The following is a 27,078-nucleotide window of genomic DNA, read 5'->3' as shown; positions in this document are numbered from 1 at the left end:
AGCACCTGTCTGCTTTAAGTTGAACTGTTAAGTGATGTGATGTAGACATTACTTACATATCGGACATATTTTCTTAATTACATATTATTTGCGAGTCAAGTATCAGTTTTACTTTTTCTGTAAAAAATGTCTCAATCAGATTATCAAACTAGTTAGGGATTAATTTAATAGTTGACAGCTAATCGATTAATCTTTGCAGCTCTACTGAATACATACAAGTCCAATGTCCAGTGCGGGGTAATCAATAGACTCAGTATGATAAATCCAAGGCCATCACTGGTGCTGACTTTAGCCAAAGCTTCCCCAGTTTCTAATGGAACTCCACTGCCCCACTGCTTGAACCGAGAAAGCAGATGGACCAAAGGTTGTCTCTCTGAACGTGAAAAGAGTGAGAGACTGCAGGCAAAAGGGGCCCAAATCTGGTCAGTAGTGTGAACACTCAAATCTTGCCCTGATCTGATTTTTTTTCAAATCAGATTTAGACCACTTCCATATGTGGTCCTGAATCAGACCGAGGTTTCGCCATGTGAACAACCAAGGCGGATTTGATGTGACTTTTACGTCAATCTACATCGATATTTGTCACAATTATGCGCCGGCCAGAGTTAGCCCTAGACACAGACGGTACTAGGCCTACAACATGGAGAACAGTGATGGAGCAAGTCAATGGAGGGAGAGGGAGGTGTTAGACCTAATTAGTGTATGCTACTTAATGTTACGGCTGCCATTACACAAACATTTTGAAATAAAACTTCCTCCATAACCTCCCTAAACTTTTGTGCAACAGCGTGCTGCGTCTGATGTCATTGTTATTGTTCTTTTGCGCATGCAGGTCAGTTCGAAACCGCAAACAGTTCACACTGGAATCTGATATAGGCCACATTTTTAAAGGTAATGTGAACAGCCAAAAAAAAAAAATAATCGGATCTGAGCAAAAAAATCTGAATTAAACATTAAGACTTGCGGTGTGAACGTAGCCTAAATGGCAAAGACTGATGCACTTGTTTCTAGAGTGGTTCATCTTTTTGATTTCTACTTGTCTTTTACACACACACTCTAAGTGCATCTTCAGTGCATCTTTAAACATCTTGAAGGACTCCCCTCAGGCCATAGATTCAGAGTACTGACGTTCAAGAGCGATAGGAGTAAAAATGTCTTCGTTCCTTGGGCAATAACCCAACTTAATTTGCTCACGTAATTTAGAACTTGTTAAAAATTGCTGCTTTAGTATTATGTACAACTGTGTTCTGTATTTTGTATGTACAGGAAACATGTTTGTACTTTATGTTTTTGTATTGTTGTCAAAATCTTCAAAGCACTCCTGACTGCAAATCAAGTTTCCCATCTGGGATAATAAAGTGACTGAACTGAGACAATATTTTCTGTTCTGTTTGACATGTAAAAACAGTATAAAGCTCATAGTTGAAGTGTTATGAGACCGAGCTGCAAACGGATCAGGCTCTCTGACATTAACTCTGCTTACAGTGCCAGAATCTCTTCTTTTTCCAAAAGATCTGTTTGCCCCAGCAAATTTACTGTCACACTTCACTGACTTCAAATGGAGCGGTATTCAGTGCGTGTGTGAAGGGGGGGTGTCGTTGTATGGGGGGCTGTATGGGGGGCTGATGAATAGCAGAAAATGGCACTGGACGCTTCACTCGGTTTTTGTTTTTGTAACATTGGCTCTGAACCTGTCGGTGACACTGGGGGAACAGTAACTGGGTCCAGAAGCTTGGGGACGTTTCCTGCATTTTGGAGCAGTTTCCAGCGGAGACAAATGCAGGACGTGCAGCAGGTCAGACATCTATATGTGGTTCTGAGTGAGGCAGGCCGGGGCTGAGACAGAGGCTGGGCAAAGGGGACAGATGTAGGGAGAGATACAGAACACAGGCACTGGCAAGAGGACTCTCAGGCGAACTTTACATTTTCCGATTATACTTCTTATCTCGGATATCTTTTACACCTCTGAAGATAACACAACAGCTTGAAATGTCGCTCATCCTGACTGTGCTGGACAAGCTGGCTTACTTTCTGTCTCTGATAGCGTTTTGTGTCAGCGTGTCTTACAGCTGGCTGAAATGAAACTAGATTCTTCCCTTTCCAAATCCACGTGCTCTGATAACTGACCGGGTGCTTTTTTCACTGGATGTTTAACAAATGATCCTGTTGAGTTAGGATGCTTTTACTCGAAACCTGTGGACAGCTGCCACCTCTGCGTGAGTTTCTGAATCTTTGCTTTACCTTAACACGTGTGTATATCCTGCGATCTGCCCTCAACCTATCTAGCTCAGGGTAGAAGGACAGGAGATGCAGAATTGTAGCGGTTTTGACCGCTGGTTTTAGGATGCCTATAATAAGCCATGAAATCTGTGAAATCAGTGTTCAAACTGGGTGATTATTGTCCTTCAGGTGTAACTGAAGACAGTAAGCTCTTTGCCAAAGACCACGATGCTGCAGCGGTGCATCCTGAGGCCGTACCATGTGCTTGCTATGGTGCTGTGTGTGTCAGCCGGGGAGGACTTTGACTGGACCAAGAATGAGAGGACATCTTTCTACTACGGCACCTTCCCAACTGGTATAAAACACGATTAAACACTAGGGCTGTGTGATATGAGGAAAATGTGCAATATGTGATAAAGTTGTTGAATATCGTGATAACGATATTACTTTTCGATAAATTAACACATAATAAAGTGCACTCAGTTCTGCCTTTCTGCTGCTTTCAGTATTCTGCTTAAATGCAACAAACTTTTGTTGAATTTAAAACAAATGAAAGAAAAATAATTGTTCTTATATTGAACAAATTGAACATTGGATTGAATATAAAAGGCACCACTAAAAAAAGAATGACAGTTACATTTTTAACGTGCAGGTTTCTACTGAGATTTTCTTTCAAATAACACAAAACATCTCAGAGTATCTTTTGGGAAATGTCGCAGCCTTTCGGGATGTGTTTACTGTGGCAGTTGATATTGCGATGACAAAAAACCCCGATATATTGTGCAGCCCTATTTACTCCTAAGTAGTCCACAATCTGCAAAGCTGTAATCTTTTATTCCCTCTGCCATTAAGCTGCGTAGAATCTTGAATGCAAGTCTACTTGAATGAAACATTATTCTGCAAAAACCTCATGATAGTTATGTTGTTGTTATGTTTGTGGATTGTAATTTGTTGCGTGCAATTCACTCTGTATCTGTATCTGTATCATGGCCATTTATAGTTCCTCTGTTTTCCTCTGCAGGTTTCTCCTGGGGAGCTGGCACCTCTGCCTACCAGACCGAAGGAGCTTGGAACATAGACGGCAAAGGAATGAGCATCTGGGATGCATTTGCCCACAAAAAGGGGAAAATTGTCGCAAATGACACGGGAGACACCTCGTGTGAGGGCTACTACAGATTCAAGGTGACGTGCAGAAAAAAAAAGCACATTTCCAGAAAAGACGAGGCTGATAGTTGCTGATAAAGTCTTGCAATAATGTTATAAGTTAAATTAAGTTTGAAGTGTTTATGTACGTCATAGTTTTGATTTGATTTAATTGTATCAAGAATGCCTTACACATGAAAAAAAAAAGACATCAAAAACAATCGAGGATTAAAACACAATGAAGTCCAGGACTTATTTCCATTGTGGTCCTCAACACATAACATCAGGACAAGACAAGACACTTACAGAGTGTGTGATAATCAATGACATAACATAAAAACGTAAATAAAAATAAAAACGGTAACTGGCCCCTTGTTCTATTCCGCTACCCTCTCTAGTAACCAGGCCTTGATTCTCTTTTTGAAATAGTTCATGCTAGAAATGACTTTAATTTGCCGGTCTAACTTGTTCCACTGAACAATATAGGCAAAGGTTCCTTTCCCTAACACGGCCTTAAATGTATGAGGACACAGGTCTGATATGCTGCCACGAGTGTAAACATTGTGTGTGTCCTATACCTTAGTAATAACACACGACAAAAAAATTGGGACATTACCAAACAATATTTTATGGATCATGGTCAGCCTTGACATAAGTTAAAAGAAATTGTTAAACTCTTATTAAACATTTGTTTCAAATGTAACGTTCAGGTTAAAAAAAGTAATCTTATTGCACACTGTCTGACAGTATATTCTCTATGACTTTGTTCCAGCGCTTCATGGAACCCATATGATATTTAAACGCTGTGACGTTGCAGACTGTCGTCCGCTATATAGAGCGTAGACATACACGCGGATAGCTCATATGCGTACAGATAGCACGCCACTTGGCTTTAGGAAAGTGGCGTGTATGTTTACGTGAAGTCATGATGTCATGTTGCCAGAGTTTTGTTGGTGTGAATGTTTGTCTGCAGAACATGCTTTTCAAAAAGTTCTTCTTTTGTTTCTTTTTTAAGGATGACATCACCTTGATGAAGGACATGAAGCTGAATCATTATCGTTTCTCCATCTCCTGGCCGAGGATTTTACCAAGCGGACTTAAAAGTACCCTTTTTTGTTTAATTTAATCATCATATTTATTTATAGTTCTTATTTCTTTAATTTGCTGGTTATTGAAATCAGTACTGATTGAAGTCATTAACCAGAAAATGAATCAACATTCATCTGAATTTGCTGCTCCCAGCTTTTGGCTTTTCTCGGTTTCATCAGTGTACATTACATACTTTTGGGTTTTGGACTGTTGGTCGTCCAAAAACAATCAATTTAAATGTTTCACCTTGGGCTCTAAGAAAGGCATTTTTCAACAATTCTTTTGACATTTTAAATGTAGGCTACAATACGTAATATTCGGCCGCTAGGGGTCTCTCAATAAAAACATAAACATAAGACGGAGCAATGCCGTCGTTGCAGTCAGTTTCTCCCAATTAGGATTCCTTCAGTGATCATCGGAGCAGAATTATTCGCAGAGGTCTCCTCCTCCTCTCCAAAACAAACGGACCCGAATAATAGAAACCAGTAAAAACACTGAATAAAGCTGTTTCGTGTTAAAAATCTGTGTTTCTCCGACGTTGTTCAGCTCATCGGCGGAGCGGAGCGGCTGCGAGCCGAGCTGTCTCTACAGTTTGCTCAGCTTGTTTCTCTGATAACTTCAGATCCAGACGTCTGATGACTAAAATCCTTCATCCGGTTTAAATATAAAGTTAAAAACCACCAAGATCTAAAGGGTGCATCGTAAAAATTTGGCCAGAAAAGGGCGCCCGGATAGCTCAGTTGGTGGAGCGGGCGTCCATATATAGAGGTTTACTCCTCGACGCAGCGGGCTGCGGTCCTTTGCTTCATTTCATTCCCCCCTCTCTCCCCCCCTTCATGTCTTCTGCTGAAAAATAAAGGCCGAAAATGCCCACAAAAAAACAAAACAAATGCGGCTGGAAAAAAGTAAAAATTTATGACAACCATAGTCTATATCCATGATGTTCCACTTCCGGGATTGCCGCTGGATGTCACTATTTTTCGCCTGGATGTCCGTCCCCTTCCTCTGTCTCTGTGTTGGCGTTCTAACCTCCGGTGGATTTGTGAGGACTATGGTTAACTGCTCCTCAGATCTCTGCAGGGTAAATCCAGACAGCTAGCTAGACTATCTGTCCAATCTGAGTTTTCTGTTGCATGACTAAAACTACTTTTGAACGTACACATGTTCCACCAAAACAAGTTCCTTCCAGAGGCTATTTTGCAGAGACACCGTTGCTCCGTCCGGCACTTAGCACCGCCCAAGACGATTGCGATTTGTTAAAGTAAATGCCAATAAACCAGAGCGCATTTTTCTCCCATGCCGGAATGCTGTGTGGAGTAGCCAGACCCTCCTCCACAGCGCTGTGGAGGAAGTTCTGACAGTGCGAGACTATGACAACCACAACGCTGACACGTGCGCAAAGGGGATATGACGACCGGCGACCAAATGTAACGGAACGCTACCTTCAATAAAACAAGACATTGCTCTTAGTACACAACTCAATTAAATATATAACATAGGTCTTGTCATTTTTACACATTTTAATATATACATATTATATCTTTAAAAGACCAAACTAATAATCAATAAAAACAAAATCCACAAAATAATCATTAGACGCAGGGCTGATGGTAATGATGTTATATTTCCTGACAGTGAATACTGATATTAACTCCCATCATTCACTGACAACTCTTGCAGGTGAACACATCAACGAGAAAGGAATCAAATATTACGATGACCTGATTAACATGCTGCTGGACAATAACATCACACCCATTGTTACTTTGTACCACTGGGATTTACCGCAGGTGAACTCACTAAACCTTTTTGTATTTACGGGCTAGAAGCTACAGTGTGGATACTAACCTGGTACCCCCCCCCCCCAGTTCTTACAGGAGAAGTACGGCGGCTGGCAGAACGTCTCCATGGTGAACCACTTCAACGACTTTGCAAACTTATGCTTTGAAAGATTTGGAAAGAAAGTGAAGTACTGGATCACTTTCAACAATCCGTGGGTAGGTCCGGTTGCAGGGAAACGGTGCATTCACTGGTAATAAGTTTGACTTGGATATCAGAGAGTGGCGTCTTGTGTTTTCAGCAGAGGTGGAAAGAGTACCAAGATATTCTACTTAAGTAAAAGTACTTATACTTTGATGAACTTTTACTCAAGTGCAAGTAAAAATATCTGTATAAAAATCTACTCAGCTCATTTAAAATGTATTTAGTAAAAGTTACACAGTTACTTTTTAACAGCGGGGGGAGATAGATTTTTTTTTAATTTCTCATTTATACTTTTTACACTTAATTAATTAAATATGCAGTCTTTAGTGATTTAGATTAGGGCACACAGCTGCTTTCGTTTTGCTACAGACCTTTTTTTATTTACTTTTTTTTAACTCAGTAACGGATGTGATTTAAAATGTAGCAAAGTACTTAAATACTTCAAACTAAACATACTAAAGTAAAAGATTTAAAGAGCTCATATTATGCTCATTTTCAGGTTCATAATTGTATTTAGAGGTTATATCAGAATAGGTTTACATGGTTTAATTTTCTAAAAACACCATATTTTTGTTGTACTGCACATTGCTGCAGCTCCTCTTTTCACCCTGTGTGTTGAGCTCTCTGTTTTAGCTACAGAGTGAGACATCTCACTTCTGTTCCATCTTTGTTGGGAGTTGCACATGCACAGTAGCTAGGTAAGGACTACTAGCCAGTCAGAAGGGCGTGCCCTGACAGTACCTAGGTAAGGACTACTAGCCAGTCAGAAGCAGAGTATGAGGGCGTGCCCTGACAGTACCTAGGTAAGGACTACTAGCCAGTCAGAAGCAGAGTATGAGGGCGTGCCCTGACAGTACCTAGGTAAGGACTACTAGCCAGTCAGAAGCAGAGTATGAAGGGCGTGCCCTGACAGTACCTAGGTAAGGACTACTAGCCAGTCAGAAGCAGAGTATGAGGGCGTGCCACGCTAGCAGCTAGGCGAGCATTATAACGTGTGTTACAAAGTGACCATGTCTGTCTCTGAAGTAAAGGCTGGACTACAGTAGAGCTGTTTGGAGCAGTTGGTGAACAGTGTTTTCTGTTGGAGATGGTAAGTCCCTTTGGGGGGGACTTTGGGCTTTTTCAATTCGTAAACCTGTAACGTGCACAAAAAATATATATAACACAATAAAGGAAAGGGAAAAAGACAAAATGCATAATATGAGCACTTTAAAGTAGATTTTAAAAACTACTTTACAAAGTAAAAGTACACAAAAAACAACTTAATTACAGTAATGTGAGTAAATGTAATTTGTTACTTTCCTCCTCTGGTTTTCAGTCCATTGCTGTGGAGGGATATGAAACAGGGGAACATGCACCCGGACTGAAGCTAAAGGGAACCGGAGCTTACAAAGCTGCCCACCACATCATCAAGGTAAGACTGCCTGCATGCATACCAAAGCCAGCTCAAACGTGATTGGTCAATACGACTCGGACTACAAACAGAAAGCAAAGCGCTTATGATTTACCAAAATCATGTCCCGTTGCCTACAGATTCAGCATTCATTTCCTTCTTCAAATAATGTCAAATAAGCCAAACAAGACATCACGGTGACACTGCCTTCTTGTCTTTGAAACAGGCACATGCTAAGGTTTGGCACACGTATGACATGCAGTGGCGAAGCAAACAAAAAGGTAAAAAATTAAACTTTTTATTTTATTTATTTTTTATTTTTTTGTGATTGAAGTCAAAGATAAATTTCTTCCATGCTGGATGATAAAGTTGCTGTGTGTGTGTGTCCAGGCCTGGTTGGGATCTCGCTAACAGCAGACTGGGGGGAACCAGTGGACATCACCAACCAGAGGGACATTGAAGCAGCAGAGAGATACATCCAGTTCTACATGGGATGGTTTGCTACTCCCATCTTCAACGGAGACTACCCCCAGGTTATGAAAGATTACATCGGTATGTCACGGTCAAATGCAACCGTTTATTTTATCTGTCCTCACCAGGGGGAGATGCATAGACTGTGTAAGTGAAGCCAAGTTTGGTTTTTATTAGGTATTTGCATGGATGTACTGTATAATAACTGGATACAGCATTCGTAGCGGAGCTCCGTTTATTCCTTTTTGCTTAGTGGTGCATGAAGCCATCATGGAGCTAAAAATGACCCGAATGATTGGCACTACTTTCGCACTGTGTGGCCCATAGACCTTGCGCACTTAAGACCTCCTCCGGCCCAGCCGGCTACTTCCGGTTTAGCGCTTCGCTAACTGAAAGGTCTAATGTGTGGGAATTTCTCCCATCTAGCGTTGAGATCATATATCGCAATCAACTCTCTCGCACCACGCAGTTGAAAGTACTTATTACAGCTACGGTAGCCTTCACGCTTCAAAAAGGGTCGGGAAGCTACGATACCCATTAGCAGCATTAGCAGCACCTGTGAGTTTATCAAACATAAAGGTGGAGCAGTATGTCCTTTATGTCCCTTACCGGCTAACGTATTTCAAGGCGGTGCATGAATATGGAGCATCTACCCCAGTTCATGCGAATGCAAATGTAACATTTCAAGCCAATAGGAATACTTGGAATTGATGGTGGTGGTAAATATTCATGAAGAAGGACAAGTTTGTGAACGGGCAACATAGATTTTGATAATGAACAACTAAACACGTTACACACTGGGACTTTAAACGGGGATTAACTGATGATCATGCGGCTCTTCTAGACTTTCTAAATGTTATCGGACCGAATGGATCAAATTCTGATAGGGAAATGAGTCATTTTGAGGTGGTTGTGACGCTCAAAAAAATTTAACCACTGATTTACAGACGCGTATTTTTGGGCCATAGGTCATCACGAGAGGGCCTGGGAGTTGCAACTCCACTGTTTGGCCGCTATGCCCGGCGTACTTCCTGGGGGACTGGTTATTTATTATTAAAAAAGTTTTTGTTAGACCATTGCAATTTTATGTGTCTGCTAGTTTCATTATGAAACGCTTTGAACTTTGACCTTCAGGCAGGAAGAGTGGCCAGCAGGGCCTGGGAGCTTCACGGCTGCCCGTCTTCTCGCCTCAGGAGAAGAGTTACATCAAGGGAACCTGTGATTTCCTGGGCCTCGGCCATTTCACGACTCGCTACGTCACCCTGAAGAATTACCCATCAGGCCTCGGAGACAGCTACTTTGCAGATCGAGACCTTGCTGAGCTGGTTGACCCAAAATGGCCTGATCCAGGCTCTGAATGGCTCTATTCTGTTCCCTGGGGCTTCAGACGCCTGTTGAACTTTGTCAAGGTATGCAACACAGATCTGAATAAAATTCTGATATCCAGCTGTATAAGATCCGTTGAATATAGAATGAAATTGTTCTAGAAGTAAAACAATCACAACATGAACAAATTACAATAAAAAGTGATGCACGCTGGGCTCTTTCAGCCATCCAAATCCAAGTGATATAATTATAATTGTGAGCCAAATAAACTAGGGCTGAAAAGCTTTTGTAAAAATCTCTTCAATATTTTTAGAAAAACAAGCTCATTTGCTTAAAAGTCAGATGAGAAGATGGATACCACTTTCACATTTGTATGTGCTATATACTGTATATGCATACAAATGTGAAAACAGTATCTATCTTCTCATCGGACTTTTAAAGGTCCCATGGCATGAAAATGTCATTTTATGAGGTTTTTTAATATTAATATGCGCTCCCCCAGCCTGCCTATGGTCCCCCAGTGGCTAGAAATGGTGATAGGTGTAAACCGAGCCCTGGGTATCCTGCTCTGCCTTTGAGAAAATTAAAGCTCAGATGGACCTTATGAGGTCATAAGGAGCAAGGTTACCTCCCCTTTCTCTGCTTTGCCCGCCCAGAGAATTTGGCCCACCCATGAGAGAGAGAGACATCATGGCTTTCAAACGAGCAAAGTGGCAGTTGGTCAAGGCCACACCCCCACCCTCCACCTTGCCCCCCCTCTCTCCTCCTCAATAGCTACAGACACAGAAATGGCACATCCTCCACCACTAAGGTCTATATAAAAGAGACTTCAGATACAGTATTAGGGGGCCACTAAGGCCTATATAAAAGAGACTTCAGATACAGTATTAGGGGACCACTAAGGTCTATATAAAAGAGACTTCAGATACAGTATTAGGGGACCACTAAGGCCTATATAAAAGAGACTTCAGATACAGTATTAGGGGACCACTAAGGTCTATATAAAAGAGACTTCAGATACAGTATTAGGGGACCACTAAGGCCTATATAAAAGAGACTTCAGATACAGTATTAGGGGACCACTAAGGTCTATATAAAAGAGACTTCAGATACAGTATTAGGGGACCACTAAGGTCTATATAAAAGAGACTTCAGATACAGTATTAGGGGACCACTAAGGTCTATATAAAAGAGACTTCAGATACAGTATTAGGGGACCACTAAGGTCTATATAAAAGAGACTTCAGATACAGTATTAGGGGACCACTAAGGTCTATATAAAAGAGACTTCAGATACAGTATTAGGGGACCACTAAGGTCTATATAAAAGAGACTTCAGATACAGTATTAGGGGACCACTAAGGTCTATATAAAAGAGACTTCAGATACAGTATTAGGGGACCACTAAGGCCTATATAAAAGCATCCAAAGAGCAGCATGTCATGGGACCTTTAAGCAAATGAGCTTGTTTGAATCCATAAAGACTGGAAGCAGGGGGAAACAGCCAGCCTGGCTCTGTCCAAAGTTCAGAAAAGCACCTATCAGCAAGTTCAATAATTAAGTTATATAGTGTTTGTTTAATTACAAACAAATGTAAAAGATGATGGTTTTAGATGGAGTTGTACAGTGTAATTATTCATTGACAAACTCCCTCCGTCCAGCACTTCTGCAGATATACTGTATATGTATGAATGTTGGAGAGAGACGGGCTAGCTGTTTCCCTCTGCTTCCAGTCTTTATGCTAAGCTAAGCTCACCGCCTACTAGCTCTAGCTCTGTAGTTATGCTGCGTTCCAGGCAACCCGTAACCAGTGTTGTCACAACCTTCTACCTGTGAAAGTGCGCTAGAACAACAGTCAAACCCATAACTTACTCCCAGTGAACTGAACTCGTACCAGATGGTTGTACTCCCAGTTACAGTTTTTGACGTCACACACATAAACAACAATGGCTACACCTGTTGATGCTGTACAGACGCCGGTGATTAACGGTGAGAAATAGAAATAAATAGGCAACGTAAAGTAATTCCGCACATTGTAATCAAAACAATACACATACGATTGCGTACTACTACAGTGTGGAATGAAGTCCAAAATATGTCGGCGACTAGAAATCGCTAGTATCAGCTAGCGCTAGCTAACGTCAGCGTTAGGTAGCCGCTACCCTAACCTGAACCCTGGAACGCTACCAAGCCGTGAGTTGTGACTTGAAGTCGTAACTTATGGGCTAAAAATTGTGTCTGGAACGCAGCATTAATGCACAGACACTGGTATCCATCTTCTCATCTAACTCTCGGCAAGAAAGCAAAAGATGTTTACAATGACTACGTTTACAAGCTGTCAATTTTCGGGTTATGGTCGGGTTAAGGTCACTATTCGGGTTTCTGAAACATTCAGAATAACCCGTTTACATGCGAGAGCAGAGAGAGTTACTCCTGTATACGTGGCATTTGTAATCAAATGGCGATATCCCGACGTAAACGGCGACGCACGGTTAGCGTCTGGACGTAGCCTACGGACAACCTTAAGACGCAATAACTTTTCGATCACCTTCTTATAAATCTCATTATCTCGGTACTTTCTACCGTCAACAAAAGACATTATATTCATGGTTTTCACCACACTAATAAAGAAACTGGTTTCCTCCTCGCTCCAAAAGTGTGATGCTGTGTTGCGTCTCGCCATGTTTACCTCTACTTCTTGTTTACTTCCGGTATACTGCGCGCAGGTTTTCTACATTGACATATATATATATAATTATATTATTATAGTATATAATTATTACTATAACTATGTTTTCTGGCGCATACAAGAAGTTCCTCTACTCAAAAGACCGAGACTCCTTGCGAATAGAACATGCGCAGAACACAAATCAATGTTCCTTTTGATGGAGATATGCCGATACGCGTTTACATGACCAAAATTTCGGGTTAGAAAAGGGGTAACCCAGGTAGCATATTCAGGTTTTTAAAAACCACAATATGAGCATATTCGGGTTTTTGCCGGTGTTTACATGGCCGTGCGCGACCGGGTTATTGCTAATATTCCGGTTTTGAACGGGTTATTGGCTGCATGTAAATGTAGTCAATGTAAAAATAAACCTATTGAAGAAATGTCCCATAATAGAAGAGATATCTTGTGTGGTTTAAGAAATAGCATAGGAACATATCAGACTGTTTTCCATCCTGAATGTGATATAATGTCTCTCCAATAGACTCAGTATGGAAACCCCATGATATACGTGACAGAAAACGGCGTGTCCGAGAAAATGCTCTGCACCGATCTCTGTGATGACTGGAGAATGCAGTACTTCAAAGACTACATCGATGAAATGCTCAAAGGTGAGAGGAAATCCTTTTGCTGGACAGAAAGATTGCATCCAAAACGACCAACAAAGTTGCCACGTCCCCTGAGATAAAAATTAACACGTCACCTTTTCGTTCTTTGTTTGTCTGTTTCCCTGGTTCAACTCACAGCGATTAAAGATGGCGTGAATGTGAAGGGTTACACAGCCTGGTCTCTCCTCGACAACTTTGAGTGGGATGAAGGGTACTCCGAGAGGTTCGGACTCTACTACGTCGACTTCAGGAACAAAAACAAACCACGCTACCCGAAGGCCTCTGTCCAGTTCTATAAACGCATCATCAGCTCCAATGGCTTTCCCAATCAGAGAGAGGTAAACTAACAACACACTAAATCAGGGTTCCTTCCCGCAGGGTTCAACCAGTCAAATTTAAGACTTTTAAAGACCTTTTTAAGACCTTTATGAGTGAAATTTAAGATATTTATATCACAACATAAAACTACAACCAAATGCAGAGTCACAAAAGTACTCGCTAAGTAGATATATGTATTCAAATTGAATAAAAGTGACACAGAGTAATAATAATCTGTAGATATACAGCGAATTATATTTGGACTAGAGTGCGGATCGGGCCGCATTTTTCTGTCCGAGCCAGACCCGCGTCCGACAGAGCAGTAGCCGAACCCGACCCGAGTCCGACAGGAATTAAGATATTTATGTCTGAGCCCGACAGTAAAAATCTCGTTTTTTCTTCTCATACTAATGACACATGTACGTTTGTTTGTGTGTAAAGCTTTTATTAAGCAACAGTAGGAAGGCATTCAGAAATGTCAACAGCACGTTAACACAGGCGCGCACCTACATAATAAGCTGTTTTAAATTAAAAATGTTCAATGCCTTATCGCGCTGATGTGACCGAGCCCGACCCAAAACCGAACATCATTTCTAAAAATCCATCCTCTAATTTGGACTTCAACACCATGGAATAAAAGAAAAAATGTCAATGAGCAGTAGAGATAGCATTACATGGACGTAGGAAAATGAAGACCTGTTGAAAATTATTTAATTATAATTTAATCATTTTATGACCTAGAACACAATACTTTTATAGACTTTTTAAGGCCTGAAGTTGAAATTGTAGACTTTTTTTTTAGACTTTTTAAGACCCCGCGGAAACCCTGTAAATGTTAAAAGTCCCTCTGGAGCAGAACATGTTGTTGTTTTTCGGATCTTTACAGGTGGAGAGTTGGAAGAGGAAAGCCGTAGAGACTTGCTCCTCCAGTAACCAGCTCCTGGCTGCAGGTTGGTACAATAAAGCATTATAAAAGTTTAGGCTGTGATGAAGCTAGGTGGGGCCAAACAAAGAAAAGAATTCTGTCTCAAGCTTGTTATTGCGCTATCTAACAGGGTTTTTCTTTGTTTTGCCCCTCCAGCTAGAAGAAAATCCCAGGGAAATCAGGAACATGCAGGAATGCAAAAGGCTTGGCCAGTGCATGATGAAGTTTAGGTACAAAAGTTGTTTCTGAGTGAGATGAAGAGGATTTTCTTTTACAAAAAAATGCTACTTTATACTTCTATTTATACTTCATTTCAGGGGCAAATACTGTGATTTTTACTCCACTACATTTCACTAACAGCTGTAGTTATAAGTCACTTTGCAGACACATTTCTTATTGTTTTGGAATTTTACAAAACCCTCAGATTAGCTCAACCTGGACCGATGGCAACATTAGAATGTAATTTTGAAGAAATAATGAAATTCACAAAGAAAGTGAAATAAAACCATAAAATGCATTCATTTTCCTGAGTTTCTTTTCATGTTTTGCTCATCCTTAGCAGCTTTTTCCAGCGAGTTGAAGCTGGGACTGTAAATTGAGACATTTGACTTACATTTCCGTGCATTTGTTTCAGATCCACTGATAGGCCACATGGAGATGGTTACAGAGATTGTGGTTCCCACCGTGTGCACGCTCTGCATCCTCCTCAGTGCAGTCTTCCTCATGTTCCTGCTGCGTGGACGCATCTGAAAACACACGCACACACACACACGATTCTGAGAGTGACTTCAAAGCTGTGAAACTTCATCCTGTCAAGAGCATTTTGTTGATTTAACTGTCTGCTGTTCCGTTTTGAATAAACACTTTTCCAGGTTCTCACAATTGAGTCAAATTAGCCGGTAGCTGTCACAATTCTAGAAGAATGAATTCAAGCTTGGTATATTACTATTATTTCATTTTTTTAACAAACTGGTCTTGTGTGGTTTTTGAGTAAGCTACTCAAACTAGCTGCAGAGAGGAGATGGTTTCTTGTCAACAAGTTTGTAAAATTAAGAAATGAGAGTGAAGGGTTGTACTTTGTCTCATACACTTCAATAAATCAATATTTAAGACTTGAATGGTGCTGATTATTACAGAATGAATTGTTCAGATAAATATTCCTGCACAGCGTTTTATCCTTCAAATTAAAAGCCCTTAAACTAGAATTGAATAATGAGAGGAAAACCAACATACTGAAAATAGTGGTGTTGAGTACACAGTGTGACTATAGTTTCTTTTTTTGCAGTGAGTCTTTTATTTTATTTTTTGGGCATTTTACGCCTTTATTATATAGGACATCTGAAGATGTGAAAGAGAAGGGGAATGACATACAGCAAAGGGCTGCAGGTTGGAGTCAAACCTGCGGCCACTGCGACAATGACAGAGCCTTTGTACATGGGGCGCACGCTCTACCAAGTGAGCTATCCAGGCACCCCTCAGTGAGTCGTTTTTTTTTAAAGAAACTATTTTTGATGACTGAACCGCACTCACACACTATATAGACGTCCAAACAATTAAAAGGAACTTTAACCGTGGTCTCGTGTAGGGTCATAGTCAGGATTTTAGAAATATCGAGGTCCTGAGATCTCATATCTCATCATATTTGTACCTTAGCAGTTTTTTTTCACATGGTATATATTCTTTTACTTGTTAAATTATATGTTCTGTAAATTTGATCTTCCTATAAAATGGATTAATGTGGTAGTGTCTTAGTTTGAATGCTACCTTTGCATAAGCCAAGAAAACCTGTAAAAAAAAAAAAAAAACATCAGCACAAATATGTGTATTGTGTATAGATGGGTTTAAACACTGCACCTTCCAAATTATGTTTTTGATCTTTATTTGGTTAAACTTACAAATATTGTAGTCTGCCACTTATTTAGAGGCTTGTTTAAATGGTTGAACTGACATTGTTCTTCTATTTATTTACATAAATAAATAATCTACTCAAATGTATATAAAGGGTAGCCCCACAAACAATACACAAAGTCTACATTCATGATTTCTGACGTATGTCAGTAACAAATTGCCTTTTTTTGACCTATATAACCTAAATTATTTAAAATCTCAAATAAAAAATAGTGAATGGGCCTTTAATGAAATGAAATATACGTGTGACGTTTCCCCAATACCTCCACACAGTCATCATCAATCTTACTAGTATTAGGGCTTTTATACACTCTATGGTTTAGACACACTTCTGTTGGACTTTATTTTGAAAAAAGAAAACCTTCGTACCGGAAGTTGATGTCACTAGCTTGGCACTACTTGTTGCTTCGCTCACCGGACAGCTCGCAACCGTAACTGGTAAGACACTATTCTAGTGCTATTTCGTTTGGTCGTACTTTATAATATATTATCATGGTTGTGACTTGTGGTTTAAGTTGACTCTTCACGTTTCACCATTTCGCTGACAGCAGCTAACTAGCTTAACGTAAGCTAACTTACCCAAAGTATCCACATTCAACTTGTAACGTTAGTTAGTTTAGCAGCGCGATGTTTAACGTTACTCTTTTCTACTACTACAAACGTTACTCAGAAATAAAGTTACGTTCAGTCAAAGACGTGAATGTGTTGTTTACTAGGCTGTTCATCTTCTCCCAGGCTCTGTCTCTGTGTGACTAACTCTAAAACCGGCGGAACACAGAGAAGTGACAGTCTACGCTTTGTTTTGGCCATCGTTGGGTTTCCCGCCCTGTTGACTGGAGGACCGGAAGCTGCCAAAATAAGAAATAAAAATGATGCCATTAAATAAAAACCAATAGGCATAACAATAACCTTATGACAAACTTTTAATGACATTCATTCATTTCCATAATGAAGAAAAAAATGCATGAATAATTCTATAATGGGGAAATAAATAGGGGTTGGATGGGGGTGGTGAAAAGAGGAAATAATACAATAGAAGAATTTAAAAAACACAGAAAATTACATAGGAAACACAGGAATTAATACAAAGGAAAATATATAAAGCAAATTAAAACAGAAGTATCAATTTTTGTCACGTTTTATCAGTTAATTAATGCCTACATTTATTATTTTTGGTACATTAAATGGAATATTAATTTATTCATTGTCATTAATTTTAGATTTTGGCAGCTTCCGGCCTCCAAAGTAGTCGACTAATAATTGTATTGCTTTCAAATCTGATTGTGGTTGATAGTTTTCCCCCCCTGTCCTCCAGGAGTTACACACCATGGAAAACGGCCTGTTTGACATTCCTGACTACGACAACATAGAGGATGAATCTTTCCCTCCCCTCCCACCGCCTCACTCCCCGGGCCAGGGAGGGCAGGAGGACGGGAACCCTTTTGAAAATGGTGAGAAGCTGCATCAGTCGAGAGAACATTTTAACTTAAGTGATAGTCCACACAGCATTCCCGGATGAGAGAAAAACGTCCTCTGGTTTATTAGCATTTCTTTAAACCAATCACAGTCGTCTTGGGCGGTGCTAAGCGCCGGACAGAGCCACGGTGCCTCTGCAAAATAGCCTCTGGAAGGAACTTGTTTTGGTGGAACATGTGTAACGTTCAAAAGTTGTTTTAGTTGTGCAACAGAAAACTCAGATTGGACAGATAGTCTAGCTAGCTGTCTGGATTTACCCTGCAGAGATCTGAGGAGCAGTTAACCATAGTCCTCACAAATCCACCGGAGGTTAGAACGCCAACACAGAGAAAGAGGAAGGGGACGGACATCCGACCGAACTTCCAGCTGAACAATTCCGTAAATGAAGCGTTGTCGACTACTGCTGACATAACATTAAACACCTACAGATGGTAATTGACCGTATTTATTTGAAAAAAGGGATCTTAATCTGCCCTGTGGAAGGTTTTCTGTTGTGTGAGGGTCAACAAAGTGATCGCCTGTCATGTGCTGTGGTCAATGCAGGGGACGAAGATGGTGATGTGTCCAAGCTGGAGGATGTCCCTGCTGCTAAGAGGAAAGGAGTGAAGAGGCCGCAACCCAAGCTGGACTCTCAGAGGTACCTCAATAATCAGTGCTTTGATTTACACCATGGCAGCGGGGGTAAATCTATTGTCAGTTGATGTAAGGATGTTTAGTAATCAAAGCATTGACTTTTAATGTAGGGGAATGCCCGGTATTGTTTGTTAGAGGCTATATCATTTAATTTTAGCTCCACACGAAGGTTTTGAAGGCAATTTTTACTCTTACTGCAACAAGTTGCATATTAGGGCTGCTCCTTCTTAGTCGATTAGTCGACTAATCGGTCGTTTTGGTCTTAGTCAACTTAGATTTCTTTAGTCCATTAGTCATGTTTGATGCTTTTTTCATGCTGAATGACTTATTTCCAAGAAACGTACGAGCACATCTCTGGTAAACACAAGAATTAAAGTGGCGCTTTTGCATGACTCTTTGCGGAGAAACTCAGATTTACAGATCTGTCGATTAAATCAACTAATCAATTAGTCGATACAATTGAATGAGTGTTAGTCGACTAAGAATTTCTTCAATCGAGCACAGCCCTATTGCATATTGTGACAATCAATGAGTTAAATTACCGTCACAATGAAACACAGCTACAGTCATTTTAGTCTGCATTAATTACACACAAAACAACCTGTATATAAACTAGGGATGCACCGAATCCAGATTTTTGGGGTTCGGCCGAATACCGAATCCACTGGTTAAGATTCTGCCGAATCCTCCTCCCATCCTCAGTCCATTAACACAGTAAACACATGAATGAAGTAAACAGTGACTGACATACCTGAAGTTGCTGCATTTTGTACGCAAATGTTGTAACAGCGGCCATGTTGTGTACTGTTTAGGGTCCTCGCAACCACCAGACAAATCGCCATTGCAGATTAAACATGTAGCTGGACTTGAACGGCCTTCTTCTGACTGAAAGTTCTGCCAAACAACAACTTTTTCTGCTCACCAGTTCCATGTCCACTTTCTCACAGCCTGCTGCATTGAACGCTCCACCTACGTTAACACCTTCCCGTAATCAACGGCGCCGTCATTACGTCGACCAGCGTAGCGCGCCGAGTGCAAGAGTAGGGTTCGGTTCGGTGGAAACAAATTCTAAGGTTCGGCAGAAACCGAACCCCGTCAAAATATTCGGCCGAATCCTGGATTCGGAGCATCCCTGATATAACCGTTGGATCAAATGAATGAGTAAACTTTTGTCCCATTTTTCTTCAGGCTGAGCTCAGAAAGAGGACTTCCAGCTCTGCGAACACTGTTTGATAATGTCCATTTCAAAGGCAAAGGGCACGAGGTAAGAGCTGACGACTGTGGAGTAATTAATATTAACTGTACCAAATCATATCGCACAGTGGTTTCCATAGGTTTATGGAAGACTTAGGTGCACATATTTGGGGTTTAGGGGTCCTTCTTTAATAAAATTCACAGTTTTCAATAAAACATTTGCAATTTCACATCATTTTGGACCATTAATATCTCAAACCTTGTAAAAGCTAGAGCAGATAATACATTAAAAACACTCAAAAAGTAATTCAGTTACATTCATTCATCTTTGGTGGTGCCCAAAACTGCTTGGGTGCTGCACCTAAGCCTTATAATGGTAGATAAAACCCTGGCTAACACTTGAAGGTATAGACATAATCGTGACATGACACTGTCATGAACGTGTCATAAACGTTATCAACAAGTCATAAACGTTTATGACTTCTGTCGTTAAGTGTCATTCGGTTTTTGTCATGACAAGTTGACATTGTTTGGGTTGTCTTGATTATGACAACTTGACATTAATCAAAGTGACATCACCAGAAGTTGTCTTGGTCATGACAAGTTGACATTACATTTGTTTGGGATGTCTCTGTAGTGGCAACTTGACATTAACCAGGATGACATGACCAGAAGATGTATTTGTCATGACAACTTGACATTACATTTCTTTGGAGTGTCCTTATTAAGACAACTTGACATTAAACAGGATGACATTATGTCAAGTTGTCATGACAAAGACATCCTCTGGTAATGTCATCCTGGTTAATGTCCAGTTGTCATTACAAAGACATCCCAAACAAATGTAATGTCAAGTTGTCATGACCAAGACAACTTCTGGTAATGTCACTTTGATTAATGTCAAGTTGTCATAATCAAGACAACCCAAACAATGTCAACTTGTCATGACAAAAACCGGATGACACTTAATGACAGAAGTCATAAACGTTTATGACATGTTCATGACAGTGTCATGTCATAGTTATGACAGTGTCCTGTTACGATTATGTCGATACCTTCAAGTAAAGTGTTCCCAAACCCAGTCGCCAACATGTAGCCAGCATGTCATGGCGTTTGTGTGTGTTTTGGTCCAACCAGGCTCAGGATTTGCGGCTGCTGATGCACAAGATGGAGAACTGGGCCCACAGGTTGTACCCCAAACTGCAGTTTGAAGATTTTATTGACAAAGTGGAGAAGCTCGGCAACAAGAAGGAAGTGCAGGTGGGATGAAGATGTTGCTGCTGAGTATTTCAATGAAAATGTTCTTGTTTTCTACAGTGCAGAATTTGTAATTATTAAAGTAATTTGCCTTTTTTTTTTTTTTACCCTGCGGCAGACCTGTCTCAAACGGATACGGCTTGACATGCCACTGACACACAAAGACTTTATGGGCGGTAAGGGATAAATAAATAAAACTCTGTCTGACGCCCCCACCGCTAGCCTAGCTTAGCACAAATCCTGGAGGTAACCGGCTCCATCTAGCCTAGCTTAGCACAGATCCTGGAGGTAACCGGCTCCATCTAGCCTACTGCTCCCAATAAGTGACAAAATAACGCCAACATTTATTTACCGTATACATACTGGGAACTATATTCTCAGAAGGCGAAGCACTGCTACTTGGGCGGAGTGATTTGCTCGCAGCACCTGAGAAGCCCCTGGTGAGGAGCAGAGAATAACAATGATGCTTCTCAGGTGTTCACTTTTGCAATTTCTCGATTAATCAATTAGTTATTTGATCTATAAAAGTTTTTAAAATGTGGATCAATGTTTCCAAAAGCCGGAGATGATGTCTTTAAATGTCTTGTTTAGACCACAACTCAAAGATATTCAGTTTACTGTCACAGAGGAGAGAAGAAACTAGAAAATATTCACATTTAACCCTTGTGTTGTCCTTCGGGTCCCAGTGACCCGAAGGACAACACAAGGATGTACTTCCCTTTACTTTGTTGAGAATTGCTCTCTAAACCCTGTTTCTTGTAAAGTAAGTAAGTAAAGTTTATTTCTAGAACACATTTAAACACAGTTTAAGCTGACCAAAATGCTGTACAAACAAGAACTAAGGTGCTGTATTAACCCTTGTTTAGAGAGCAATTCTCAACAAAGTAAACGGAAGTACATAATCCTTGTGTTGTCCTTCGGGTCACTGGGACCCGAAGGACAACACAAGGGTTAACAAGCTGACATCAGAGAAGAAAAATGACACAAACCGATTAATTGATTATCAAAATAGTTGGCGATAAATTTAACAGCTGACAACTAATCGATTTATCAAATAATCTATGCAACTCTAGTAAACAAGGTTCAAGTTCCCACTCTAAATCCTGGCTTCTGTGAAAATGTGTCTTGGTTTAGGTGAAGAACAAGCAGCTCCTGAAGCGCATGTCTTTGGGGATCCGGATCCGTTTAGCGGAGCAAGCTTTAATGACCTGCAAGCTCCGGTCCACTCCACCCCGGCTCCAGCTGCTCCACCCACTCCACCTTCCCCAGCTGCTCCCTCCCCCGCTCCCCCCTCCCTGACCGAGGAGCAGCGTAGACGCATGGAGCTGAACAGACAGCGGGCTCTGGAGAAGAGGCTCGCCCGCCAGCAGCAGCAAACAGGTGGGAGGCTCTCCGTCTGTTCACTGATAGACAAATAGATCTCTATCAGACATTTGAGACTAGAGCCCGACCGATATATTGGCCGGCCGATATTATCGGCCGATATTAGGCATTTTCCAAACTATCGGTATCGGCATTTATAATGGCCGATAAATGAATATTTAAAAAAAACGGACGAAGCCCCCTTTAACCGTGTTCTGAGTGTTGGCGTTGCGTAGCCTGTCCACCAGAGGGCGCTCTACAACCTCTCTGTTGGCAACACTCACGTTTAACCCTTTAGTTTCATATCTTAACCCTTGTGTTGTCTTCCCGTCAACCTTGAAAAAAAACATTTTTTTTTACGTTTTTGACACAGTTTGTTTTTGCTTTTTCCAACATTTTAAATTGTTAAGTTTTTCTTCTACACATTTTCAGCGCATATTTCTACGTCTCATATTTTCTGATATAAAACAAAAATTGAAAACGGGTCAATTTAAACTTGATTAATTTGTTAAATAATTATTTTAATGTCAGTAGTTTTAGCGAGGACTCATAAATAACTACAAATAACTAATTTTAGGGAAATCTGTTTATCGGAATATCAGATTTTTAAATCACCAAATATTTGTATCGATATCGGCCTTAAAAATCCTTTATCGGTCGGGCTCTAGTTTATTATATTGCCTGGACTCAGGTTGGACTTTAAAATAAAGAAACACGGGCTGTTGATGCCAGATCCAAGATGGCACCGCACGTCTCCCTTCATTCAACACAACACAGTCAAAGTACAAACTCTGTGGTTTACTGTAACTTCCTCTTAACCTTCAACTGAGAGGCAACGCAATACAGCACCTTAGGAAAAGAATCAAATGATGTCCTCTATAAATAATGCAGGCAAATAGAGCTGCAACTAACGGTTATCAGGGTTCATACGTTTTGAAAAAACCTGGAAAAGTTATGGAATTTGAAAAATGCAAATTCCAGGCATGGAAAGGTTTTGGAAAAGTCATGGAATTTTTTTTAACACAGCATAATAACATGTGATTAATAAATGTATTTTCGTGTCGTTTTAACCTCAGCATTGTATTCGGGAGCGATATTATGAATCCCACTATGAACCACATAAATTATCATTCATTTTCTAGTTAAACCTCTGAGGGTAAACTTTAACACAGATTTGTATTCTTATTGTTTAATGTCGACTGACATTTTCAGGAACATGTAGTCATGGAAATTTGCCAAAAACTCATGGAAAAGTATTGGTTAAAATGCGTATGAACCCTGGGTTATTTTCATTGTCGAATAATCTGTTGATTATTTCCTCGATTCATGGATTAGTTGTTAAGTCTATAAAATGTCAGAAAATTGTAAAAAATGTGGATCAGTGTTTCCCAAAAAGCCCAAGAGGACGTCCTCAAATGTCTTGTTTTGTTTACTGTCCCAGAGGAGAGAAACTAGAACATATTCACATTTAAGAAGCAAATCAAAATAGTCTGCGATTAATTTAATAGTTGACTAAATAATTCATATTCGTATCTCTACAGCCAGTCACTAACAAGATGCATTAAGATAAATCCAAAAAATCTATTGTTGCATCCCCATCATTCAATATTTCAAGAATGCAGTACTAAAATACATCCTATTCTTAAAGTCCGTGGTTCTCTTATGTTCAGTAACGTACCCCCCCCTTTGAACAGTGTTTTTAAGCCATGTACCACCTAACCAACGCAAATAATTTTTGGTAGGAAAAAAAAAGTCTATATGAAGAGGAACAATAAAGCGATGTCAGCGATAGATTTACTAAACCACAGCCTTGTACCTGGAAAATATTTAAATGATGATGGAAAAAGGAGACAAAAACTTAAAAAAAAACCGACAACCTTGGAAAAAGACGGTAGAAAGAAGGAAGTCGGAAATAGTAATAAAAACTTTGGAAAAAAATACAGTTGAAAGAAGGAAGGCAACACGGGGTGACAAAAGGGACAAAAAATTAAAATAAGCGACAAAACTTCGGAAAAAAAGACAGTAGAAGAAAGTAAGGAAGAAAGGCAAGAAATAGGTCAAAATAAACGACAAAACCTTCAAAAAAAGGTGACAAATCTTTGAAAAAAAAGACAGTAGAAGTAACTGGAACTGAAAAACATTTTGCAAAAAATGACACGTTACCACCTGCAGTCCTCCAAAGTACCCCTAGGGGGACACGTACCCCCATTGGAGAAACACTGCCTTAGGGCTGGGTATCGTTCAAAACATTTCGATACCGTGAATTGAATACCGGTTCCTTTTTTCGATACCAATTCCAATAAAATAAAACTAATAAAATCCATTTTAACAAGAAGAAATTATTTGACTTTTCACCTCCTTTACACTTATGTGACGCACACTGTAGTCCAGACTCGAAAAACAACACCACACACACAAGTCTGTCTCCATGTAAGGCCGGCTACACACTGACTATGTGGCGTGAGCGGGTCAGGTTAACAGGTTAACATGGGACACGCTCGTCTCAGGCGAGGCTCGAGCCGCGCCGAAAACGCGTGCCTGCTAGAAATAGGACCGACGCCTATTTTTCACGTGGAAGCGTTTCCAGGCAAAATAAAATACAAAAAGATGTTTATATGTCATTTTGACACGAATATATTTAATAAATGACATTTTCATGTTTGAAAGTCTTGAGGTTTTGATATATATGCAGATATATAAATGTAATAAAAAATAAATAAAAAATAGATTTTCAAATATTGCACCTGTCAATACAGAACGAAATATTCTGGAGCCTATTTTGCCGTCAATACTGCCAACGTTGTCTTTGTTGTAATCAAATCCGTATGTATTTATGTTTAACATGGTATTTCATTTTATCAGTGGGAAACATACATGTGTCCAGACAAGGCTAGCAGCAGCAGAAACGCAACAGAAACGCCACGCTCACGCCACGCAGCCAGTGTGTAGCCGGCCTAACGGAGAGTTCTTCCTGCGTGTCTCTCTCTACGACGTGTACCGTTAGACAGCCAATCACGAGCATTACTAGATCTCGGTAGAATTATTGGCTCACTGACTCTGTTGGGATTTACTCCTTTAGGTATTGAAATTTTGACGAGGCGTTTTCCAATATTCTAAAGGAGGCAATTCGGTCGGTGCCTAAACGTATCGAAGTACCACAGCTACTCTGTGATCTCTAGAACATAATCTCAGTGCGAGAAAAGTAGTTCAATGGAACAGATATTAGTCTGCGTTCCCTAAATCTAAAGAACATTTAACTTCTGTTTCTTGACCTCTTTGTGCAAAACTCCTCCTGCCACCCTGCAGGTCCTTCAGACTCCCAGACTGCTGACTCGTCCACGTCAGCAGAGGAACGCACATCGGCCTCCTCTGCAAACGTCCTCAACAGTTCTAAAGATCAGGATGTAGAGGTGGAGGATTTCGACCTGGAGCCAGCCAGCAGCAGCACACAAGAAGAACAACAACAAGAACAAGAAGAAGAAGCCATCAAGCTTCCCCACCCAGACTCTGAGCCTCCTGCTGAATCCCCTCAGTGTGAGAAAGAGGAAGAAACTAACCTCAGCCAGCTCCATCAACCCAGCAACGAGTGTGAGCAGCGAGATGAGTGCTCTCTGAGTGCTCTCTGAGTGCAGGAACAAATCAAACCTGTGCATAAATGATCTTCTTGAAGTCTGTAAAGAGCAACTTGGTTCAAATTCAGAATGCCCATTCCCATCTGTAATGTTAAGTTATGTAAATTGAAGTTCCCTTCAATTTCCGTCCTCTAAGAGTTCTGCTTTTGCCGCTGATAGGCTCAGATTATTATTCTAAGTGTCTGACGACATTATGGAAAGGGTTCACAGAGATAGACCTTTTTGTTGAAGACTAAGATCTTTTTTGTATAACATGAAACTTGAAATATTGCTAACTAACCAGACTTCATTTAAATAAACAGTAATTTTATAATCGTAAAACACACTTCATTCTAATTCAAATCAATCAAAATCAAAAGTCGTCTTGGTTCATCTTTCCACCGTTCCAACAATCACCACTCTGGTTTGGTCGAATTAAACCCTTAATTCACCCATTTACATGTGGAAATATGCTGGCTCTATACACGCTAAAAGTGCTGATTATTAAAATGGTGTCTGGTGGGTTGGCAATAGCAATTTGTTGTCATGCCAGCAGCAAAAATTGAAACATAATTTTTCAGATTTTACCACTATTGGCAGGATTTTGTTTGGTTTCACAAATGTCAGTTATTCCTGAACTGTACTATGTGTTAACCCTTAATGTCAGTAACATGCCTGCAGTTAGGCCCTGTTATTGTTCATGTTTCAAAGTTAACATTTCAGTGCAGCGTGAGAAGTTACTGCCATAACAATAAAACATGTTTTCTTTGTGTGAAACTGACCTGAGCTGTGCTCATCAGTTTATCATTAATGAATCTGAGCGAAGGTAGTACCAGTTTTTTTTAGTTTTTTTTAAATGCCTTACAATAAACATTTCCTTGAAAATTGAATCTGTTTAGTATCGAGACATGTATGTGATCTCATCTACAGCATCAGATATACAATTGCCATAAACTCAATATACATGGGTCAGAATAAAATCTGGTCTAGGTATTCGCAATTACAGAAATCATACGTTTCCTGTAGTTCTTGACCAGGTTTGCACACACTGCAGCAGGGATTTTGGCCCACTCCTCCATACAGACCCTCTCCAGATCCTTCAGGTAATACGGACTTTCAGCGCCCTCCAAAGATTTTCTATTGGGTTCAGGTCTGGAGACTGGCTAGGCCACTCCAGGACCTTGAGATGCTTCTTACGGAGCCACTCCTTAGTTGCCCTGGCTGTGTGTTTCAGGTCGTTGTCATGCTGGAAGACCCAGCCTCGACCCATCTTCAATGCTCTTACTGAGGGAAGGAGGTTGTTGGCCAAGATCTCGCGATACATGGCCCATCCATCCTCCCCTTGATACAGTGCAGTCGTCCTTTGCAGAAAAGCATCCCCAAAGAATGATGTTTCCACCTCCATGCTTCACGGTTGGGATGGTGTTCTTGGG

The 27,078-nt window shown here is 40.5% G+C and overlaps 2 protein-coding genes across 5 annotated transcripts; both read left to right on the top strand.

The window, feature by feature from the left end:
• Window positions 1-1,647: 1,647 nt before the first annotated feature.
• lctla (lactase-like a) lies at window positions 1,648-15,322 on the top strand. Of its 3 annotated transcripts, XM_039794629.1 has the most exons (15): window positions 1,819-2,216; window positions 2,410-2,575; window positions 3,242-3,402; window positions 4,379-4,466; window positions 6,133-6,242; window positions 6,321-6,449; window positions 7,754-7,849; window positions 8,055-8,109; window positions 8,219-8,380; window positions 9,434-9,708; window positions 12,838-12,964; window positions 13,100-13,299; window positions 14,166-14,229; window positions 14,361-14,434; window positions 14,839-14,946. In XM_039794629.1, exons 2-14 carry the CDS (start codon window positions 2,449-2,451, stop codon window positions 14,432-14,434), a joined length of 1,668 nt encoding a protein of 555 aa, XP_039650563.1. In that variant the 5' UTR covers window positions 1,819-2,216; window positions 2,410-2,448; the 3' UTR covers window positions 14,839-14,946. The 3 variants fall into 3 exon arrangements, with proteins under 3 accessions (XP_039650562.1, XP_039650563.1, XP_039650560.1); XM_039794628.1 differs by lacking the exons at window positions 1,819-2,216; window positions 14,361-14,434 and adding an exon at window positions 1,648-1,795 and having other exon boundaries at window positions 14,839-15,322; XM_039794626.1 differs by lacking the exon at window positions 14,361-14,434 and having other exon boundaries at window positions 14,839-15,322.
• Window positions 15,323-16,461: 1,139 nt separating this feature from the next.
• tipin (timeless interacting protein) lies at window positions 16,462-26,654 on the top strand. 2 transcript variants are annotated; one of them, XM_039794624.1, is made up of 8 exons: window positions 16,462-16,550; window positions 17,428-17,563; window positions 18,132-18,225; window positions 19,410-19,485; window positions 20,553-20,675; window positions 20,791-20,848; window positions 21,807-22,052; window positions 25,341-26,654. In XM_039794624.1, the coding sequence occupies exons 2-8, from the start codon at window positions 17,440-17,442 to the stop codon at window positions 25,658-25,660; spliced, it is 1,041 nt and encodes a 346-aa protein (XP_039650558.1). In that variant the 5' UTR covers window positions 16,462-16,550; window positions 17,428-17,439; the 3' UTR covers window positions 25,661-26,654. The 2 variants fall into 2 exon arrangements, with proteins under 2 accessions (XP_039650558.1, XP_039650559.1); XM_039794625.1 differs by lacking the exon at window positions 16,462-16,550 and adding an exon at window positions 16,571-16,677.
• The last annotated feature ends 424 nt before the right edge of the window (window positions 26,655-27,078 follow it).

The sequence above is a fragment of the Perca fluviatilis genome, chromosome 3, assembly GCF_010015445.1.
Source record: "Perca fluviatilis chromosome 3, GENO_Pfluv_1.0, whole genome shotgun sequence".
In the NCBI taxonomy this organism is placed as follows: Eukaryota; Metazoa; Chordata; class Actinopteri; order Perciformes; family Percidae; genus Perca; species Perca fluviatilis.
The sequence above is the reverse complement of the archived record's forward strand: the minus strand, read 5'-3'. Positions and strand labels throughout refer to the sequence as shown.